Source organism: Nothoprocta perdicaria, unplaced genomic scaffold (assembly GCF_003342845.1).
Source record: "Nothoprocta perdicaria isolate Ctin4 unplaced genomic scaffold, notPer1 scaffold_42, whole genome shotgun sequence".
Lineage (NCBI taxonomy): Eukaryota > Metazoa > Chordata > Aves > Tinamiformes > Tinamidae > Nothoprocta > Nothoprocta perdicaria.
In genome coordinates this window covers 2,849,922-2,871,071 of record NW_020455666.1, presented here as the reverse complement: position 1 = coordinate 2,871,071, position 21,150 = coordinate 2,849,922, and the positions used below count along the sequence as shown (strand labels likewise).

The 21,150-nt window shown below is 37.4% G+C and overlaps 1 protein-coding gene across 7 annotated transcripts in view; it reads left to right on the top strand.

Annotated features, from left to right (window-relative positions):
• The window catches only part of IQSEC1 (IQ motif and Sec7 domain 1), a 243,425-nt gene extending 230,687 nt beyond the window's left edge, over window positions 1–12,738 (top strand). For 5 of the 7 annotated variants that reach the window (XM_026046024.1, XM_026046025.1, XM_026046026.1 and 2 more), the window contains 5 exons: window positions 1,343–1,504; window positions 2,140–2,316; window positions 5,927–5,998; window positions 9,243–9,292; window positions 10,631–12,738. In XM_026046024.1, coding sequence (XP_025901809.1) covers window positions 1,343–1,504; window positions 2,140–2,316; window positions 5,927–5,998; window positions 9,243–9,292; window positions 10,631–11,245 — 1,076 coding nt within the window. In that variant the 3' untranslated portion in view covers window positions 11,246–12,738. The remainder of the gene's footprint in view (window positions 1–1,342; window positions 1,505–2,139; window positions 2,317–5,926; window positions 5,999–9,242; window positions 9,293–10,630) is intronic. The other 2 variants (XM_026046030.1, XM_026046029.1) reach the window with 1 other exon arrangement.
• Window positions 12,739–21,150: the final 8,412 nt, after the last annotated feature.

Sequence of the window (21,150 nt, the reverse complement as noted above, 5' to 3'; positions counted from 1 at the left end):
GCAGTCACCACCTTGCCTGGCTGTCTAGTTTCAAAGGTGGCATTATATCCTTTCTAGCAGTATGAGGTCTATATGTGTAGGCTGAGCCCTTCCTGTAACTCGCCTGGCATCAGATACTGCTGTATTTCTGGCTCTCAGCTACGTGGTGCCTGGCAGCAGCTGCAGACATCTGGAGGCAGCTGCCTTGTCCGACTGAGCGCGTCCTCCGGAGCGGATCCGCGACGGCGTCGCCTCAGGGGTAGCTCTGGGTAGTTGCCTCCGGATACCTTTCTCACCTGGGGACAATAAATGGACATGCTTTGCCTTTAATTTTACCTCTATGATTTGGAAATGAAGCCATCTTTTAAAAACAGCGGTGTTTGCACTTGTTTCTCAATAATTTTAGGCTGTGCAATGTTGAAACCTAACAGACAGCTTTGAGAAAAAACACTGCACTACCTTATCTGCTGGAGCCTGCATGAACTTTCAGTATATGAGAGCTCTTGAATTTCAGACTGAGCATTTAAGTAAACACTTGAGAGCAGGAATAAGGTCAGGAGCTTCATGAGTTATAGTTTGCATTGGGAGTTTTTGTGCTTCCTTGTGCTTCTGCAACTCGAACAGAAACTGAGTCTGTTTTCTAGGGCAGAAAAAAATATTCACTATAAATCATTTTCTCAGGTGGGAGATTTTTTTGACCAATTGTTAGAATTGTTATTCTTAGATGTGTAGCTAGAAAAGAGATGAAGACCATTTGCAGAAAATTCTCWCTTCTGCTGTAAAAATGTCTGTAATGTGTGCCACCCTTCCTCAGTCTGTAGCTTCATAAATAATTTCTGAGTAAAAAAAGAAAAAGAAACAAAAACAGGATGAATAGAAAACAGAATTTGATATGAAATAGTAAGTCATATGCTAGTGTGTTTTCTCCGTCTTCTTTCAAACATTGTTAGAAAAACACAAAAGTTTCCAGTACTTGAGATATATTTGAGAAGTCTTTATTCAGCAAAACTTTGATGCATAATTGATTAAAAGAGTGGGATCAATTGCATTAAACAAAAATTATCTGCTTCCTTCAATTTTTTTCTTCTTTTTTGGAAGATTTTTCTTTTGAGTACATTAAGGGCATAAAGGTTCACAATCTTCAATATTTATGACCTTGCATTTAAGAAGTACAGTTGTATGTTACAGCTTTTTCACTCTACTTCTATGTCCTTTGACTTTTTTTCTCTGTTTTTGTCCCCCTATGATAATACTTGTAAATAGTCTTTTGGCTTGAAAAAGAAAAGAAAGGAAAAAAAAGAAAATAATTGAAGTGGTCAGGGCTTCAATAATCATGTCTTTTTATTGATATTCTCTGTTCTAGATTATCCCAATGGTATCCGGCTCACRTCAGCTGTTCCAGGAGCAGATATCAAAGTACTGATAAATTTCAATGCGCCAAATCCTCAGGACAGGAAGAAGTTTACAGATGATTTGAGGGAGTCAATAGCAGAGGTCCAAGAAATGGAAAAGCACAGAATAGAGTGTAAGTACAAATGTATATATAATAGAGCATTCTCAATGTAGTGAAAATTGGAACATCTTCAATCGTATAATTTTAATCCATTAAARCTCTTTAGATGTTCAAAATAGTGGCTTTTTTTTCATGACTTCAATTCTAGAAAGAGGAAAAACCCAGTGATCTGTAAAGCTCCAGGTGAGTTTATTGATGTTTATTTAGTGCACKGTAACTGCAGTTGAAATTTAACATGAACAAACAGCAAAGAGTAGTGAATAGAGGAGRGATAGATTTGCAATTTGTAGTATAAATTACAGTAAAAAAATAGGGATAGTTTATGTGACACTGAAACTTTACATGATGGTCCTTCAAAGAAATTCATGGCATTTTTCTTCACTTCTTTGCTTATATTCTCATATTTTGTCAATTAACTATAGAACAAATCCACATATTTTGCTGGAAATTACATGACTGTTTAAACGGACAGTTTTTCCAACAGAGGAATAGCCTTTCATCCTTTATGTTCTCTCACAAAGCTTTTAGGAAAGGAACCAACTTCTCCTAGTGTTTAGCAGTTCCAAAATGAACTCTTCTAAATTGATAATAATACGTGCTCCCAGACAGAAATTGTGCTGCTGAATCGCACTGTTATTCTCTTTCAGCTGAGCTAGAGAAGCAGAAGGGAGTAGTGCGCCCAAGCATGTCTCAGTGCTCAAGCCTCAAAAAAGAGTCTGGCAACGGGACCCTGAACAGGGCCTGCCTGGACGACAGCTACGCTACCGGGGAGGGGCTGAAAAGAAGTGCCCTGAGCAGCTCCCTCAGGGACCTCTCAGAAGCAGGTAAGCACGACCGTTGTTTCCCTGCCCTGACTAGTGCATGTAAAGGCGTGTGGATGACACATATAAAAGTGCAGCTCACAGTGGACCATGAGAACTGCTAATACTGAAATCTGAAACATTTTTAATAACTCCTCTTTGATAGCTTGTGTCTAATTTGTTTGTTTTTTATTCTATTGAGCAACCGTGATTTGAAAGCATTTAAACCATTTTAGATTGCTATATATACTTTTAAAGGAACTTGAAGACAGAGGAAAAATTGTAAGTGTTCTATAGAAAAAAAGTGGTTGGTTAATTTGTGGTAGGAGGTGCCCACTAGTTTTCTTTTCTTTCTTCCTCCTCTTCCCTTTTCCCCTTGATACAGTARGCTTAGAGAGAAAAAAAAGAAAAAGTAAAAAACCTGTGGTCTCTGTGCAATGACTGCTTTCTGTGTATTTTTGTGCTCAAGTGTACCTGTGTTACTACATTGATGAATGAAATTGAGTGAAGCCCTGCTAAATTCTGCTTAGAGCTAAGTAATTCAGTTACACTATGTCACTGATAACTCTTATTGTTTTGCAACTCAAGATAATAATTCTTGCAAATGCAGCTGTGTTTGAAGTATTACTGTCAATGTAATAAAAGAAACCCAAGTAGACAAAGAATGCTGATCTCTCCCCCTCTAAGACTGCTGTGTCTTAAACTTATTAACTCATTAATRTCACTGAGGACTGGAACGGAGCATTGGTGTGATTTGCTTACGAAAATTGGAGGAAGTTTAAAATTTAATTGGTTCTCTTATACACAGCTGGTATACCCACGTAACAGAGGCTGCCACAGGTAATCCTGTGTTCCAGTGTTGTATACACAATGCCTCTCATTGCAAGAAGTCATACCTGCACACCGTGCTCACTATTCAGAAAATATTCCTGGGGACAGTATCAACTAGATATCTATTTGTTTATTTTAGTTCATACGCAGTGCTACATACTCTACTTTTTTCCCATTAATTGCAGTGATGATTTACAATATAGTCATGGTTTCAGTACTACATATATCTTTGGTAATAGACACTTCCCCTCTTTTCTTTTTTTGTATTTGAAGAGGAGATTTTAGCTATGCTGCAGTAAATAAAATCTTTATAAACTGAAATGATAGCCTGTGTTTTGTGGGTATATGTATGTGCATACAAATATGTAGAGAGTGAGTTCTTTCATCAGTTGTGTTTTATTCTCTGTTTAGACTTTCATACTCCTTTTTCCATGTTTCCTTTTAAAGACCTAGGACCTTGCTCCAAAATCATATTGAAGTTGGGAAGTGTTACTTGACTGACTTCAATGGATTTTAGATCAAGCCACCAATCTTCACCATTATTGTATCTCAGATTCCAGAATATTTCCATCATCTCTTTTGGTTGTTTTGTTTTCATTTCATGTGATCTAGAACTGCCATATTGTTGAATATGTGAGTTCAGTGGGTATGTGTACCCATAATGGTGATCCATGATTATTTTTTTCTTCTCATATAAATTTTTCATCCCTGTCTTTCAAACATTGCTCTCTGTTTAAATTCATGTTACAGGTTTTATGCAATAAACAAGTATTTGTAATCATGAAAACATTTCATGTTTCTACAGCACATGCCTAAAACTGGCATGCTCCTTACTGAAATTAACGCTTTTCCATAATAAGTAGAGATCACAGACTAGAGGGTTTATCAATGAGTTTGTTAAACCCAACTAAACTTAATTTTAACTTTAACAAGTTGAAAAAAATTATGGAGAGTTTCTGTTTGGTCTTGTGCAGTGCAACTGACTTGAGCAATGCCATTCCTGTACCTTGCTTTGTGACTTGTTGTAGCGATGGTAATAAGGTGTTTCTTCTCCTTTTCTCCATGAACAGCTTGCATGTGAGGTTGACATTGCTTTAATATGGGAGAGATGATCCATAGGAAAACAAAACAATCACTTCTATTAGCAAAACACTGTGCCTGAGCGATTACACCATATTAAATTATGTCTGTAAAGGTGTACTGAGTAGATTGCCTCAGTTCTTTTTTTTTTTTTTTTTTTTTTTTTTTTTTTCTTTTGTGATATGAAACACAAGATTGAAAAGGAGGAGGATCAGGAGTAGTGGGGCAGTGTGTATTTGTCTTGCAGTAGGAAATAAGCTTATGAAAATGGATTTTAGAGTTCCATTCTATATTAACAAATAAAAACGCTAATTAAAGTGAACAAACTGCCTTGCTGCATATGTATGCAGTAAGGCAGATAATTGCCCAGTGAACACTGCAAAAACAAATGGAAAAAAATAAAAGATTAATTCAATGAAGCAGAAAGCCGACTGAGCAGCACGCTGGTTGCATGTCTGCATGACAAAACTTTTTACGAAAAGAGTCCGTTACTGCCTACCAGATGACTTGGTAGTAAATAGTGGCTGTGGAAATTGGCTTCCCTTCTGGAAAAGAATGAAGATTGGTGAGCTGTTTTGCTCCAGTGAATCTTGTTTTCCAGAACAATTTGGAAAGGCAAGATTTCTCTGTCAGAAAACCAGTATCAGGAGTTGTTTTCTGATATTTTTCCATGCTTTTGCTGGGATACCTTAGGCCACAATTGCAAGAAGGGCATGAATGAGGAGCAGGGTTTTAAGCTAGGGCAATTCTTTGTGGATTGGCATCTGTTTCCAAGAAATAAAAAGCATAAGTGGGAAGTGGTCATGGACTGTGTTCCAAGATGTGATTGAGTCGAAAACAGTTAGTGCTTTATTCTTCTCAAAAGAAAATTGTCAGCATCATTTTTATTACATGTAGTTGAGCTGTAGATAAGGAAGAATTGAGTTCATTCAAGACTTTGGGACTCTTAATACACATAAAAATAAAAGTAAGATTTTAATGCAGTTTTTAAAAAGGGTTCTGCCAATTCTAGTAGAACTAGTGGATCCTTTCGCCACTTGCTCCATTTCTGATTACCTGATTTGTGTAAATCAACTAGTCATTGATACGCAGGGGGAATGGTTTGGTTGCTAAAGCGCAGGCTGGATGAGTTTCTGATTCAGTATGTAGAGGGTTACTTGGCTGATATTAGACTATTACCTGAATTCCAGTGGTTGTGAGTTCCTGCAGGACCTAATGTGATAGCAGTGAATGGTGTGAGCACTCCTGGAATTTGAGCTTTATTCCCTTTGCTCCCAATTTGTGAAGATAACACTTGCATGCTGCATTGCATTAACAGTGGTAGTGTATTGGAATCTGCATAGAAGTGAAAGGCGGTATAAAGGTCACTGTGAGTAGAAGTTCTTCTTGTTTCATAATCTGCTGAGCTATCTCAAATAATCATATCATATATAATCACAGACCAGTTTTGACTACTTTAAAAAAAATCAACCTGAAATAGTCCAAACATTAAAATAAGTTTGTTATTTGTATATTGCATATAATCTAATTTCTTGGCTTTGAACTTTTAAAGCATTCTTTCCTACCCTCAGGGGAAAAAAGCATCTTTTTCTTTTTTTTTTAATTTTGAACTATTTCATTTTTTTTTTTTAGTTTCCTATATCCCAAAATGTATCAGAAAAGAGTGTGAAACTTTGTTACACTGTAAATCCATTATATAGACTCTGATTTCATGCAATTGCAGAACCCCTCCATGTGTTGAATCAGTCTGTGATGGGCTGGTGCAGTCCCTTGGCTCCTCCCTCATCTGATGCAGGCAAGGCTCCAAGCTTCCTCGCTCCTTCCTCTCCCATGGATTTTGCTGCTCTGTGTAGGACAGGGGACATTAGCATGCTCTGGCTTCATTACAGGAGCTTCCTAAGGAAGCAGGAAGAGATTTTCCTCTTCCCTTGTCGCTGGTGTTAGTTACCTTCCCTTTAGTGGCAATATCAATAGAAATSGCCATGAGAAAGTTTGTTGATTTCTTTTTTCTTATTTTTTTTCTTTTTTTAAATAAAGCAGATTATATGAAACTATTTTTTTTGGTGATACCTCCATGTCAATACCAAATCATTCTCCAAAGATGTTATATAAAGGTATCCCTGAGTGTTTGTAACTTATGGAAGGAGTTCAGCAGCTGAGGTGTCATTACGTTGTCTCCTTGTTTCCTGGGGTTCACCAGGGTCTTGAGGAGGATCTGCTTGCAGATGCCAGGTCACTGCTTTCGCAAGTGGCGTGGTCTCTCTGCCTGATAACTGTCTCATCCAGAGAAAGATGAAAACATTAAAGGTCCCAAACCATCTTTTCACTGTGGAAAGCAGTCTCTCTGAACTTTCACACACTAAAATATCACGCACTATGMCTGGAGTGTGTTGATGAAATACTTCAGAGTGCAGTGGGTTGTGCTGTAACCCTTAGCTCTGCAGCTACAGGTTCTGCTGTTGGGAAGGCCAGTTCCGCAGCAAGGGGCATGACTCAGAAGAGCTGCTAGATTAGTTTGCTTCAGCAACAACATCATTTAGAGCTCTCCCAACCTGGGTTTGCCAAGAATTACAAAACAAATCATAAGAACTGTTTTGGATCTGTGTGTCTCTCATTGGAATATAACAGATTTCCAAGTAATGCAGTATAGAAAGAAAACACTAAGAAAGTAAATATTTAACATTTCCTGAAGTGATATTCAGACCTGAAATCGCTTGCTTCAAGGTAGATTTAATGGATGAAATACTGAATATTTTCCAGGAGTTGTTAAAATATTTACATGAAATATTCTTAGTCCCATACAAGTCATGTACATATATGGGATATACTTCCCAGAAAGAATATCAATATCTAACATCAGTGGATTGGTTGAATGAATCAGAAGAGGTTAAAATAACTTTAGTTTTATAAAAAAGAAATGAAAAAGTACTCTAAAGAGTCTTCAAAAATAACAAGTTGAACAGAATATATTACGCAGAATTGGTCTTCAAATTTGGTAAATACCACCTTGCTTTATATTGCAGTGGTTAAGAATTGTGATAGCAGAAAATTAGGTTTACATAGGAGAACGTTAGTTGAGAGTTACCATTTTCCTGAAAGGCATTTGAACCCTGCAGCTCTAGGGAAAGGTTTTTGAGACAGGATGCCATCTCAGAGACCAGAGAACAGTCTTCTATAAACATATGCTGGCAAGGGGAGTGCTCTAGAGGATTTAGTAAATAGCTTTCATATCACACTGTAAGCCAATACAGAAATTGGAGGGATTTTTTTTTATAGGATAACAGTTTAGCTCTGTTTGCAGTAATAGTGCATAACTAAGGGAAATTAGAGACATTTAAAATACGATTTTCCTTTTGTTCTTGGCTTTGATAGCACTTCTGTGCCCTGAAGTTATTTTAAGCAAATATCCATCTGTCTCTTTCTGTCTATACATATACTCTGCTCAGAGTTGTTTTATTAAACTATTTTGACTTCAGCCATATGCAGAAGACATTAGGTTTTCCTATTTTTCTTTATTTGTGGCCATATTTAATGATTTATGGCAACTGTCAGTCTCATTTACAATATTTACTGTTAAGTTAGGAGATGGGCTTCTTTCTCTGTGTTCATGTATTGGCAGCAAGAGTGATTTCAGTGTTAGCCAGTATTAGTTCTATTAGCAGAACAGAAAAAGATCAAAGGCTGACAAGAAAAAAGACAAGAGATTATCAAAKCTACTCAGTTTTTCTTGGTGGTGCCACAGTTTTTGGTCAGACTAAAAGTGCAAGGAAGGATGAGCCACAAAGCATTTGACAAAGAGCCTATCTAGGAGACTTGCTCATTCTCCAATAAAATTGCAAAAAGCAACAGATGTCATGTGGCTTTTGGTCTTGTAAAGATAAGGGCATGTGGCTTTACAAGGTCAGTGATGCTCAAGCCTTTGCATTAATCTCCAGCAGTGCCTGTTGGAGCAGAAGGTGGAAGGCAGTGATGTTCCAGTGCAGGGTGGAGATTGACCCTGATTTTGGTCTTGCGGGAAAGCACTGGCATTGAGGGAGAAGGTGTGGTCCTGAAATCACTCTTAGAGAAGCTTTGAGAACTTGGCCTGTCTTCAAAGGTTAGCTCTGTTTATACACCGCTCCAGTGAAATATTTTTAAACTTTCCAAAGCAATGCTCAGCAAACTATCCTCTCAAAAATATCTACTGTTACTTCAGCCACATGTTCTCTCTCCTGTGAAATGAGAAAAAATCTGGGATCCTGTGTCCTATATATAACCACTGAGGTATTCTAGTTCTTAAACAATCAGTCTGATGTTTCATGTATAGCTTTAGTCAGACTTTGGCAATCTGAGAGTGTTGCAGTAAGCAGCACATTGATCGTAGTGAAACATAAATGCACTGCACAGCTAAACAAACAAAATCTAGCCATAATATCAAGAGAGATTCAGATTTTGTTGATCAAAAATTAAGTTTAGTTTTTTCAAACATCATGAAAGAAGACTATATGAAATCCACTGAGGTTCAAAATTGGAGGTGAAATGATAAAACTCTTGTCCCTTGCCATTCCCTCACAGTGAAGTTCAGAATAGGCTAATATTAAATTATATCTTCAAAGTAAGACCACCTCACAAGTGTGTATTAATACCGTCAGTGTTTAAAGAAAAAAAATGATAGAGAATTAGTTTCTAGGAAATCAAGCAGCCTAAAATCCTAGCTGATCAACATCATTACCACACTGTTAAGTATAGATGTTAAAGTACGTGTATAGTAAGAATTGTACAAATAAAAGAATCAAACTCCAGCAATGAGAGATTTTTTTCTTAAAAGTTACAGTCAGGTACAGAAGCTCACTACAACTAATGGCCCTAAAACTTAAAATTTGGCCTTAAAATTAAAGTTTTTGCTGTAGTCTCTGCTGTCCCAGTCCAGTGCAATGTGAACTCCCCTGCAGCCCCTCTAGTTGCATTTAGAGACTCCTCTAGTGATTGAGGGAAAGCAGCTGTTTTTCACCCGGGTCTTGTCTCAGTCTCTAATCTATGGTGTTGCATGTCCTGGGCAGGCAAGCGTGGGCGACGCAGCAGTGCAGGATCGCTAGACAGCAATATGGAAGTAAGTAGGAAGTTACTGATGTCTAGCTGGATGTGATGATGTGCATTTCAAACCTTTCTTTTATATACATATTTTTTTGCTCTTTTTTCTTCTAACATATAACCTGCCTGCCTCAAAAAAAAAAAAAAAAAAAAAAAAAAAAAAGAAAAAAAGAAAAGAAAAATGCATGCCTAGGCTACTCACTTTGTATTCCTCCAGCTTAAAAAACACTGACAGCTTGTTTTAGACCAATGCCATTTTTGATTTGAGCTAACCTTGTTTCCTTTGTTCCTGCAAGCATGGTTAAATGAATATGACATGTCCTTTTGCCGCCATTTCAGTCTGGTCCCAGCTTAAAAGCCCACTTGCTCTTTGTTACAGAAGTACACTGTTCTTGTTGTTTGATATTAGCTAAAATTATTGACTTTCATGCTCAACCATTCATATTGCTTATTTTCTAGTTAAATTGCTAATTGTATGCAGTCATGACACCATGGAATTGCACAGATAGGGCATGGGAGGAAAAAAATGAGTAAGATAGGTGAATTCAATGTGGATTTCATGAGATTTCATTCATCTTCAAACCATTTATATATATTGTTCATGTCTTTGAATTCAGCTTGCAGACTTTTTTTTCTTTTTCTTTTTCTTTTTTTTTTTTTTTCTTTTTTTTTTTTTGCTTTAGGTAGATTGCAGTTTACATCTAGCACACTTTGAATAAGTACTACTATGTCCTGTAACTGTCTTTACAAAATAGAACCCCCAAACTTTCAGAAACTAAATAGGCCATTTCAGGCTAACTAAAAATCCCCTAGAAGTCTTAGTGGCAAGGGTGATAGGGTTCCATTTAGCATACAATGTAGAGTAAGGCTTGACAAGCAGCACTGTGGTATATAGTAGTAACAGACTACTATAATTAAATTTTTAAAAAATGATTTTAAAATCTGAATTGTAATTGTAATATTTGCTGCTGTATGTTTAACTATTTAAGTTGAATTTAACTTCTTTTTTTTGTTAAAAAATCTGTTCTTTTAAAGTATTTTAGAATGTACTTTTTCTTTAAAAATGCACTTCTACATATTATGTAATGTTACTTTTAAATGACATTTTTCTTACTTCAAGTGGCAGCTTCCAGTATTAAAGTATTGAGAGAAAAACTATTAGTGCTTATAAAGATCCCAAGAAGGGCATGAATGCCTCATTGGCAGTTTAGGAAAGCTGGAAATAAAAATTCTCCTAGAACTCTAACATAGTCCACCCATGTGAGCACTTAAAGAGGAGTTTGTGGGTCAGTGTGAACTTTTTCTTTTAAACATTTTAAGATTTTTTTAATTTTTATTTCTATTAATTTCTTTTTAGGGGTCCATCATTAGCAGTCCTCACATGCGCCGAAGAGCTACATCAACCCGAGAGTGTCCATCTCGCCCTCACCAGACTATGCCTAACTCTTCCTCACTCCTAGGGTCCTTATTTGGTAGTAAAAGGGGAAAGCCACCTTCCCAAGGCCATCCACCTTCCCAAGGCCATCCGCCCTCTGGCTCATCACAGCAGCCTCCGCACCCTGCCGTGCTCCCACATCAGCAGCACTCTCAGCACCCGTCAGCCCTGCACCACGCAGGGCCAGCCGAGGGGCAGGCGCAGGCTCCCGTGCACTCGCATCACTCGCAGTACTGCCACATGCAGCAGAACCCGCCGCCCTACCACCACCACCACCACTACCACCCTCCCCAGCACATCCAGCACCCACACCAGTATCACCAACACGTGCCACATGTCCAGCATGCGGCACACTCCCCACATACCCCATACATGCAGCACCCCCATGGGCAACATTCCCACTCTGCACACCCTCCACTGCCGCCTCCACACTCATCTCATCCCCAGCACAGCCAGCATCACCATGGACCTCCAGCACCTCCCTCTACCACAGCCAGCACCAAGCCCAAGCACAGTGGCATCAGCACAATAGTCTAGAACATAATGACCCTCCCAATAACTATAGTTTTTACATACAGTTACAAAGGCACTTACAGGAGGCAACAAATAATGCTGTTGGTTTTTACACAGTTTAACTGAGTTGTGTGAGCTTAAAGGCTTGCTGATACTAAGTAAAATAATTCAAGTTAGGGCAGTCAATACCAGTTTTACTTAACCTACTTGTTAGATGCTTGCCACCTGATTAGTTATTCTTTCCACACTGCCTTGAAAACATGCTGCTTACTGAATATGAGTAAAGTTACCTTTTACACCAAATCCCATGACAATTTTACCTGCATAATAAAAATTTAGTCTATGAAAAAGGAAAAAAGTGATACAGAACAAGTGTTGCATTCTTGCTCTTTTATTGTCAATGGGCAAAAAAATAAGTAGACCTGATATGGTTGATGAAAGTACGTAAGTAAACTTTATATAATATAAATATATACATATAAATATATATATACTGTATAGTTAACATTTGTGCTTGGAAAGAAATTTTTCAGTCCACAAAACTAGCAATATAGACCTTACAAGGAATTCCACTTACTTGATAGGACAGTATAATAGATGAATAGCGTATGAAAGAGTAGACCAAAAATACTATATGTTAAAAACAAATTTCAGACATTTCAGTATTTTCATTAAAGGTCCTCTGGACTCACTGAGATTTCTAATCGTTACTAAATGTGCCAAGTAACATAGCATTTAAATGTTGTAGTCAAATACTGCTTTGTATAAATTCTTATTTTATTAACATGATAATATCATACGTAATCAGTATTATAACTGCTCTGCTATTTCAGGTAAGCAAACTTGTTAAGATGCAGTAGTTATACTGTAGCAATGTAGAATGACCATCTACCTGGGGTCATCTTTAAGCATTGGTCACACCAATTCTTGGACACTTTAAAGGCTGTAATAACTGTGAATTTACATGATCCACATTTCTTTTGTATGGATATGATTTAATGAACACACATGAAGAGTTGCAACAAGTGCATGTATACACTGCAAAAACATTCATCTCAAACATGAAATTGCAAATTTCCATCCTTCTCAGCTACTTTGTTTCCTGTTTGCCATAATTTCATATTTTTACCCCTAATTAAGCTGAATTCTAGTCTGAGAGTGTTTCCAGATGGAAGTGCTCTAAAACTTTAAGGTTTGTTTTAGATTTAGTATAGGGTTTTTATATATAAATATATAAATATATTTAAAAAATCTGTAATTCCATGTAGCCATGCTCTAGCAATGAAGTGGCTTCACCATTTTGACTCATCACATTTGTTAGTTTACAAGTACCCAGCACTCAGCAGGCTGAGTTTAAGCTCAAAACCTCACTTTCATAGCCCAGATACTTGTGAGACATCATATAAAAACAGGCTGTGCTGTTGTTGCTTTTGTGTTATAATGAAACCATTTGCAAATTTATATAAAATTTTTATCCCTAAATCCTGTACAAAGTTATACATGGCACCTACTTTGTAGTTTCAGCATTTTGAGCCACTGCAAAGACTTTACACCTAAACAATAGAAACAAAGGAATCAAAACTGCAAAACTGAACCAGCCTAAAAGCAAACCTTGAAGAGGATGAGCAAAAAGTTCCAGTGTGAGATGGGTAAAAGTAATAATAACAATTAAATCATTGTCTATTTAACAACAATAGTAAACCTGTTGGGAATAATGAGGAAAAGAGAACAAGAGGGTGACTTTTCATATTGGGTTGCTCTTGGTATCTCTGCTTGGTGGGGGAGGGTGGATTCTATTTTTGTTATTTTTTTCCCTTTCATACCATTGATACCACAATACCAGCAAACTGCAAACTGAGCACTTTGTTAACCTCCACAGAGAGCAAATACAGCAATCTAGAGTTTAGCCTTTTGTTGATTTTTGTCCATGTTTGTTCCCCATGTGTGCAATATATGTTTTTCCCTTCTGTTTCTTCTCCTATAAATTATCTGTAAATTTATTTCATAAAATGAGAAGAGAACAAGTAATTACGTTATTATTTTTAAGTGTATCTCATGCTATTCTAAATTCTACAGCTTACCTTAAGAGGACTCATAGGGGCCTCCTGAGGCTCTGTTCGTTGCAGTTTAAAAAATACATACTGTTCTTATAAGGGAAAGTAGAACTGTCTGCATGTCATCTAATGTTATTATTGTGAGGCTACACTCTACATATTGTATATTTGCAAAATATATCAGTGTTACTGTTGATATTAGTTGAAGTAAAGTGATAACATTTAAGTATGTAGACTTTTCTTCATACCTCTGTACCAATGGTAGAGTCTAACTGTAACTTATAGGTTGTTCCAGAAAAGATAAAGATACTGTTCAGGTATAAACACCCTTCAGAAAGTGCATTGTTACACAGAGGTAAGAATGCTCCTCTTCACTGAGTGACACAGCCTGTACTTCTTTTCAGATGTAGACTTCTTAATGTCAGTAAAATTGCCTGAATAAATGCAGAATATGCAGTAGCAGGGGAAAGGAAGATCTGACCCAAGCTGTGTTACTTAGTTAATAACAAAGACCTTAAATATCCTAGATCTGTGTTTGCTTTATATTTTAAAAGCCCTTTCATTAATTTAAATTAGAATAACTTATAAATATTTCAAATCTGCACCATAAGTCACATTTTAATGTGTGATCACTGGTTTTCCATGTGCAATCAAATATTCAGAAGTTGTCACAAACATGCATGAATGCAAAAAAAAAAAAAAAAAGCATGATTTCATATACACATGGAGAAAGTGTTGTGCCTACTCTGTAGGTGTATTAAGTTGCATTTGTAAAATCACTGACCAAAGCAACTAAACAACCAGTTCATATAAGCACAGAATTTGTAAAATTTCTTATTTCAGGTTCGTAAAGAGAGCCAGTGGATTTGATTCAACATCCAGCGCCGCCCCACCCCTTTCAGATATTTTTATGTACTTTTAACAAATGAATGTGTCTTGGTGGCAGCATAAGTTATAAGAACCTTGCTGCTGATTTAGGGGCATGTAGTCAAACCTGTCTGAATCCACCCTTGAGTAGCAGTCACTTAGAGAAGCGTGGATCATGCCTAGAATGGGAAAGTGACAGTACTAAAATATTGTGTGTGATAAAGAAAATTACTTTTTTTTGACCTGCAGGCAGGCGTAGAATTGGGGGGTTTTGTGGTTCTTCTTCAAATTCCATTGTCAATTAAGAACTGGTGCAGATCAGCGTAGCATGACTGTGTTTCTCTTTTCTTAGAAGTAAGGGAGAGTAGTAATGCTGATTTGAAAAAACGAAAGGGATACCTAAATAATGAAGGTGGCAAAAAAAAAGAAATCTTTTCTGGGACAACAGTCAAATATATATTTGGGGGTTTTAATTTTTTTAAGTTAAGAATGAAATGTACAACAATGTAAAAACAAAAGAAAGAAAATTCATCCTAATATAATGTACGTCTTGTATTGCTAAAAAAGTCTAACGTACAGTGTAGAATGATTTCCCATCATGTACTGCATGCAGCAGAAGCCTCTTGTTTCTTGAAAAAAATAAGCTGAAAGACAGTCAGCAGATATTTAAACAATGAATCTCTAGATGTTGACTTGCTGTTCCATATGAAGCTGTGTGTTTTCTGCAGTTAAGCATGCATTTTGCCGTTCCGTTGTAAAATATCATCGCACTTCTTGCCTGCAAATTGGATTATTATGTATATATTTAAAAGAAAAGTGGAACCAATAACAAGATTAAATTTGGGAAAGAAAAAAGGGGGTGGGAAGAAAATGGGACCAAGTAAGGGGAATAGATAGTTCTCTAAATTGTACATAGTGTGTAAATTAGTAATACTATAAGTCTGCAGTCACTCTGAGGTTGCCTACAATACCTATCTCTTGTTAGGAACTTAAATCAGCTTTGAGTTGTATTAAACAGTTAGAATTAGGTCTTGAATGCAGACTGTTAAAGACTTCAAGAAACATGCTTACAAGAAGCTTCTGTTCTGGGGAGGCTTGAGACCCCTTTTGTAACTATGGGGAAGAAAGGAGTGCTTTCATTTTAATATGCATTCTGTTTGTAAGTAGTAACAGACCCTATTGATGTAAAACTATAACTGTGATCATGTGGAGAAATCAAATAAATCATTTAAAACTCTTTGTTTCTCATTTTGTGTAATGTAAGTAAACTTCAGTGGTCCAGACTCAAAAGGAAGAAGATCTCCTATGATATCCTGGCCCCACTGAGTCAGTGGGATATCTGCTGCTGACTTCAGTGGGGCCAATGTAACAGTCCTCATCTTAAATTAAAATAAATTGGAGGAAATTATGATCAGTACTGTGGAGACTGTGGTGACTTCTCAATAGGCAGCTATACTGCACTTAGATCTGCAAAGAATAAGAGGCAACATGGAAGAAGCTTTTTTGTGTTAGCATTATCAAACATTGTAACTTTGAGAAATAGCAGATTTTAAAACTACTTCTTAAACATGAATTCTCTCTCATGTTAAATTGATCCTGCTAACCTTTTGGTTATCATTATTGCCATAGGAGCTCACATGCAGATGACTGCCTTTGACTCATGCATGTATTAGTTTATCCTTCCCAGGGATGCAATCCTTCATTTCCTAAGTGTGTTCTTTGGATCAAGCTCTGGAAGTGTTCATTGCTTCTGTGCAGCCACTGGCAGGGAACCATCATGATCCTACAGTAAGTGATGGAACTGAATAAGCATTACCCAGATTGCTTGTATAGTATTTGTTTGCTATTTGTCTGAATTTACATGTCAGAAGGATCACAACTTGGGCAGATGCGCCACACACAGCCTTCATAATACTTGTTACATTTGCAGGACATTTCATGTCCTGAAATTAGTTCAGACAACTTGTGGCATACTCAATTATTTACATGTTATTTTTAGTTCCTAATTTATTTATAGGATAAAGGGGGTTATGGTGTCTATAAAACCTTAGTTAATGCTAATGTTGGGCTGTGCATTTAAATTAAATGTTGTGGAGTTTTTTTTCCCTATAAATTTTAGGAGGTAAGTATCTATTTATCACTAGAGACTCCAAAATATGTCCTCACTCACAAAATATGGACTCACAAAGTGTGTCCTGTTTAGCACTTTAGAGGAGAACTGCTGCTACTGCCTTTAAGAAACTCTGAATGTTGTTACAAAATAAATATGTTTTTCCTGGTCCATCTTTAAAGCAGGGCCTAAATAACATCCCTAATTGCTCTGCTGCTTTCTACCTGGAAGACTAGATTGAAAGTACTTAAGATTTGTTACTGAGATTTGATACTGCTGAAGAAAAATTAATAGCCAAAGAAACCTGAGCATCAGCTGTGGTCAATGTGGACAATTTACACCAGTAGCTGCAGTGCTGAGTAAGTTAATAAAAAAAAAAAAATAGATAAAGCGTTTGATACAGTGAAATGCTCATATTTTCAAGTGTTGTTCAGAGACTGTAAACTTTAATATCCTTATGAACCTGAGATGCTCATCTTAAAGGAGTAGCTTATCTTAAGTCTCTGATAAAAATAATATGTACATATCTAGTGAAAAATGACTTCAGTTAAGAAATTATTTACCTCCTTGGTGAGGATTGGCAATCTAACCTTAAAGGTCATGGATTTTCTGTAATGAGTTGTAACTGAAAATAACACATACAAGCCAGAAATCTCATCCTGAAATCTCCTACAGCTTTGTCCCCCTGTATGTGCATTTTAGGTGTATGTATTTGTGTCTGTACACACGCAGTAGCAAATTTCTTCACACTTTTTCAGATAGCATCTTTTTAATAGGAAGTTACTTTATAAGTATTTTATGTAACATTTTGGTTGAAACACAAAGGCAATATTAAAATGACAGTAAAATGAGATATCTTCATAAAAGTTTTACTTTTGAAAACTTTGTTTAATCTGTATCTCTTTTTTTTTTTTGCTTAACAATCTCATATTGATGCATTCTGTCCAATGTCTTCCCAGCCCTCCAGTCTGCAACCATAGTTCACTTTTCTTGAGGAGTTTCATATAAAACAATTGTATTCATATTTTTCCATATATTTATTCCAAATATATATAATAACTTTGATGTATTCATGCAACATTTGATGTTGTATTCATCATTTACTATCTGTGCATGTGTGAGATTTGGCAGCCCCAATTATTTTTGTAYTTGTTGCACATTATTACAGAGCCTGACCTTGCAGAGGTCAGAATGCCCCATTAGTGCCCCAATTGGTGCTATTGCTTATCCAGCCACCCTTTATATTGAGCTTGAAACGTTTTAAACCAACTTCTAGTCTTTTGTGTAGCTACTCAGCTGTCCCAAGATGTCAGAATTATGATGCTGCTAGGAGACTGCGATAAATCAGCATAGGTATGAACTGATAAATTTATTTGCATAAGATGAACAGCATAGTTACAGTAACACAGCACAAAATATATGCTGGTACTGTAACTGTATATATACTGGTACTGTAACACAAATCCTGCAGCTCTTTCCCTGCTCTCAGTAACTCGCTAACAATATGTGTCCATTTCTTTTTTCAGATACTTATGACAGCCACAGTACAATAATTTTGGATGTACATTAGCCCATGCAAGCATATTATAAAGTGACAGTGTTAATATCAGTGTTTGAGACTGCATTTTTGAGTTTGCATTACTTCTACAGGCTGTAACCAGGAGCAAAAGCTGGTTTCTGTTCTCACCTTTCCCAAGTTATACTTCTGTGAACCAACAGCCTTTAAAAAATTTGGAGACAGGAGACATGATGCAATGAGCACATCATCACATGTCTGCAGGGAAGACAGTTATGAATTTCAAGGGCAAAACTTTCCTACTATCTCTCTGTTTGAAAAGGAGAAAGCAATAATTTTATAAAAAGATGAGAGGCTACCAGAGGTATTGTATATTCTTTTTCCTGGAAGTACTGCAAAAAAAAGAATATTTTGAAAAGCAATTCAGAGCCACAGCTTCACTTTTTAAGTAAGTAAAGTATTATGTCTCAAGGAACTCAATATTACTGGATGTTAATGTTAAGTATTTTTAAACAGTTAACCAAGAAAGACTAAAAAGAAAAGGTAAAGTGTAGGGTAAGTTCATGATGCTTGTTTACTGATCTGTATCTCTGTTGCATTAATTCTTTCTCAAGAAACTGTTTGTGAAACAGATAGAATGGGCATCTTTGTAGAAGTTGAAGCTGACCAAAATGTGACTCTTGAAGAGCTCTGAAAGAGCTGAGTGGCTAGAGGCTGTTCAAGAATGGTGGTGGTGATAGTAGTAGTAGTAGTAATAGTAGTGAAGAGCAGTCTAGTAGTTTCAAAGGAAGCTGAAATTTTCTGAACGTCTGAGTGAAAGGTGAATAGTAAGAGGAGCAGAGATGAGGCACAGACAAAAATGAGAGAAGAATAAATTTGAGAACATTGCTAAAGGAGAAAGCAAAAAAAAATGTAGTTTTGTCTTGTGGAATTTGAAAAATTTTATAGGTCAGGATGGTGGAATTATGGTGCTATGGAGAGTTAGAACTGCAACTGTCAGCACTGTGCTTTCAGTTCTGGTTGTGTATCTGCAACAGCATTAGAGTTGCAGGTATGGGACAAATTAATTATTTGTCTGATGTACTAATGATGCTGACTTCAGAGTTGTCAGCACAGAAACGGAGACTGCTGTAACTGCCAGCAATAGTTGGCTTGTACTTCATGCAGGGGGTATGATAACATGATTTGTTCTGCAACTGGAGAATTGTTTTCCCTGCGTAGGTGCTTCTCTGGAGGTGTGCTCACAGTCCCATTCTCATGCTTAGCAAGTGAATGCACAGGGTGGAGTGCGCTGGCTGCTATTTAAGTTTCTTTGAACCCTCCAGTTGAGACATCTTTTTCATGCTGTTTCCCAGCAGGCCAGCCTTATTTTCTCTGCTGGGATCATTTTCTTCAAGTTCTGTCTGTCCTTTGTTTAAAGTTGCCAGTCACCCCCATTTTTGTTGGCCAAAACCAGTCTGACTTGTCTCAGTAGAGACATCATCTTTGAACATTGGACAGTCTCATTTTTGTCATTATCCTCAGCTTGTTCAGTTTCCGGAGGATGTAACTGAAACCAAAATTCCTCTTTCTGCCCCTTAGATGATATTTTAGGTTCCATCACCTTTATCTGGAATCTGGACATGGTGCTAGCGTGGTTTTAGCACTCCAGCTCATTTTAGCCTCAGCCTCCTCTCAGTGACATGATGTTAGCAGGCCTTCTGCTCTGTTAACCTGATGTATTATGAAGCTGAGCATTTTATTCTTCGGAACATGCAGAGAAGCTTGGGATCAGTTTTGGTAGTTGATACACCATTATTCCCATAACATGAAACTGTTTAAATATTGCAGTCTTATGGAAAATAGAGTCCTCCACATGCCCTTTCCTGTCTGTTGCAGTGAAGGCCTTTATCAAATGACTAACCTAATCTAATCATTTTTCAAATCATCTAATTATCTTTCAAAAATAAGGTATCCATGTTTTCATACCAAGACAAGTAGCTGGTAAAGATCATGAAAAAAATATGTTATCACCCTCCAAGAGGCCATTTCAAAGGAAGCACCTAGTACTTCATCTTCTCTCCAACTGGTATTTGTAATTCATGGGAGGAAGAGTTAGTGATAAGGGGAATCTTTCTTGCTCAAAATATGTTTGTACATTAGATTTTTGTCTGTGCTTGGGCTCAACATTGTCAATGAGTGAAAATATTTCTTGCCTCTTCCCACTGTACAGCTTTACATACTTAAATTCTCCCTCTTGTCAGGTTATATCTTTACATTTGAGACCTGAATGCAGCTGGTAGCACACAGAGGACTGACAGCTATTGCTATTTACTTGGAATACTTGGGATTTGAGGATTCCTATAATGTGAACACAAACATACTTACACACAAAAATCAGTGATAACAGTGGCTTGAGCTGGAGATCATAAACACATTTTTGTACCTTGCCCGTCTCCCCACCCTCAGAACTGTTCGTGTGCTGCAGTGCGGTATCGGAGGCACCKCAGAAACGGTGCTGGCTCTTGGGCGGCCTGCGCGACCACTGAGGCAGGGAAGGGGGCTGCGAGAGGCGTCCACCGCTGCCAMGGAGGGCTGGTTTTCAGGGGACAGATGGTGCCCGGCCGCCATGCAGGAGCGGGCTATGTGTGGTATTACATGGACAGCAAATTTGGAAGAACCCGGGTCACTCAGGATACTCAGAACAGTAATCCCGCTTTTGGGTGCTACTTTGTATCCTGCTTTGTTGATTCATCTAGTCTACAGGATTAAGGGATTTGCATTTTACAGCTTTATAAGTATAAAGCAAAGTAAATCCACATATGTTCTTTAAGAATCATTGGGCTCATATTTACCTTGAAGTTCTGGATCTTTTGTTTAGTTGTTCAATGGTGCTTTGTTGTATTCATAATATTTTGAAAGTCTGTTCAGACAACAAAGCAAAATAAGGATTGCTGAAGGCTGCTAGGACTAAAGTGATTCTTACAAAAAAAATTCACAAATATAACTCAAGGTGGCAAATCAGAGGGTAGGAGTGAAGGCAACTTTAGAGGACATGAAAGCATATTTCAAACATTCATTTTACTTTATATAAATATTTTAGTATGCATGAACAATGTGTTAGTGAAAACTCTTCCCAGGCACAGGTAAGAGCAGTAGATAGTGGGCGGTGATATTAAACACCTAACAAACTAGATTAGTGACCTGTCTTGTACAAAACAGATCACCATGTCTTTCATTACGACATTTCTGCAGTTAATTACTGGAGCAATTTTGCAGGGATCTGCAGCCGGGCTGGGGCGGGTTTCGCCACGGCGCACGCGCGCTCGTCCCCGTGCCACGCCCGGGCTGCGGAGCACCATGGCGCAGCCCCGAAAGCGCCGCCGCGCGCGGCCGCCATGGC